Source organism: Amphimedon queenslandica, unplaced genomic scaffold, assembly GCF_000090795.2.
Source record: "Amphimedon queenslandica unplaced genomic scaffold, v1.1 AMPQUscaffold_2031_Cont25964, whole genome shotgun sequence".
NCBI classification, from domain to species: domain Eukaryota; kingdom Metazoa; phylum Porifera; class Demospongiae; order Haplosclerida; family Niphatidae; genus Amphimedon; species Amphimedon queenslandica.
In genome coordinates this window covers 1-1,246 of record NW_003557631.1, presented here as the reverse complement: position 1 = coordinate 1,246, position 1,246 = coordinate 1, and the positions used below count along the sequence as shown (strand labels likewise).

The window sequence follows — 1,246 nt, the reverse complement described above, 5'->3', positions numbered from 1 at the left end:
GTATTAAAACCAGATCCTGTTAAGAGTAATGTCTACAATCTTATATATGGTAATACGTATGGAGATGGTGGTGAATTATTTAATGGTAGTAGAATAGAAATTGATGTTTTTGCAAACACTCATTCACAAGCACTTCTTCCAGTACGTCCAGGCTATATAGTAGGAGTATACATTGATCCAAATGCAGTTAATCAGTTAAGTCTAATATATGAAGACACAGCAGAAGATATTGATATTTATTATTGGGAGAATCTAACAGGACGAATGTGTGATCTTTCTTTATGTGATGCCAAAGTGATGAGAGGGGTAAGACCATTAATTGGTTGGATATTCAGTAAGTGTACATTATGTATTTTAATATTAATAAATTATTTTGTAGGGAATATTGCAAGTGAGAGCACCCTATCATCTCAAGAGAACACAATACAGTTAATAAGATCCATTTTACAATATTGTAATGAAACTGAAGTATCATCATGTGTTCTACCATCAGTAGAACTAACATTGTCTTCTACACTTATTTCATCAGCATCAATATACAGGTAGATTTATAGTACTAATGATATCTCTCTACTTATAATTTCATATGGTGCGCTTTGTAATCCTCTCCCTTGGTCCCTTTTCTTTTTCTAATAGCTTGTCTTCATTTGTGATTTCATCTCCACCTCTCTCTCCTTCTTTTCTATCAATTCCTTCATCCTCTTCTCCAACTCAAAGAGATGATGATGGTAGTGTGCTCATGAGTCAAGTATCTTTAGCTATTGGTTTAATAAATACATTAATCATAATTTTTGCAGTCATTTTATGTTCATACTGTCTGTATAAAAACAAGGCCAGTATAAAGTTAGTGATTCCTCGATCCTTTAACAAGACAAACAACACAGGTAGACCATGAATATGAAATTTCAAATTTTATGACAATAGGTGACATAACTAATTCTTGCTATGGAGTAAACAATACTGGCACCAGTGAGGATATTGTTGTATATGATGAACTAAATAGCATTAGTGATTCACAACATATGAACACAAGTTAGTTTTACTAATAATGTAAGGACTGTGTTTACTAGAAATTTCATTACATAGATACTGAGGCCAACTCTTGGTATGGAGTAAGTAATGAAAGTCAATTCCCTAGTGGTATAGAACCAGGAGCTGATGATGACTATATGTAATCAGCACATTTCATTCATTATTTTTAAAATGTAATGTTTGCTTGTTTGTTCTTTAGAGCTTAATGTACAAA

The 1,246-nt window shown here is 32.3% G+C and overlaps 1 protein-coding gene across 1 annotated transcript; it reads left to right on the top strand.

The window, feature by feature from the left end:
• Window positions 1-6: 6 nt before the first annotated feature.
• Window positions 7-1,178, top strand: LOC109593321 (uncharacterized). The gene is made up of 5 exons (XM_020008449.1): window positions 7-334; window positions 380-542; window positions 637-884; window positions 925-1,032; window positions 1,087-1,178. The coding sequence occupies exons 1-5, from the start codon at window positions 265-267 to the stop codon at window positions 1,173-1,175; spliced, it is 678 nt and encodes a 225-aa protein (XP_019864008.1). The 5' UTR covers window positions 7-264; the 3' UTR covers window positions 1,176-1,178.
• The last annotated feature ends 68 nt before the right edge of the window (window positions 1,179-1,246 follow it).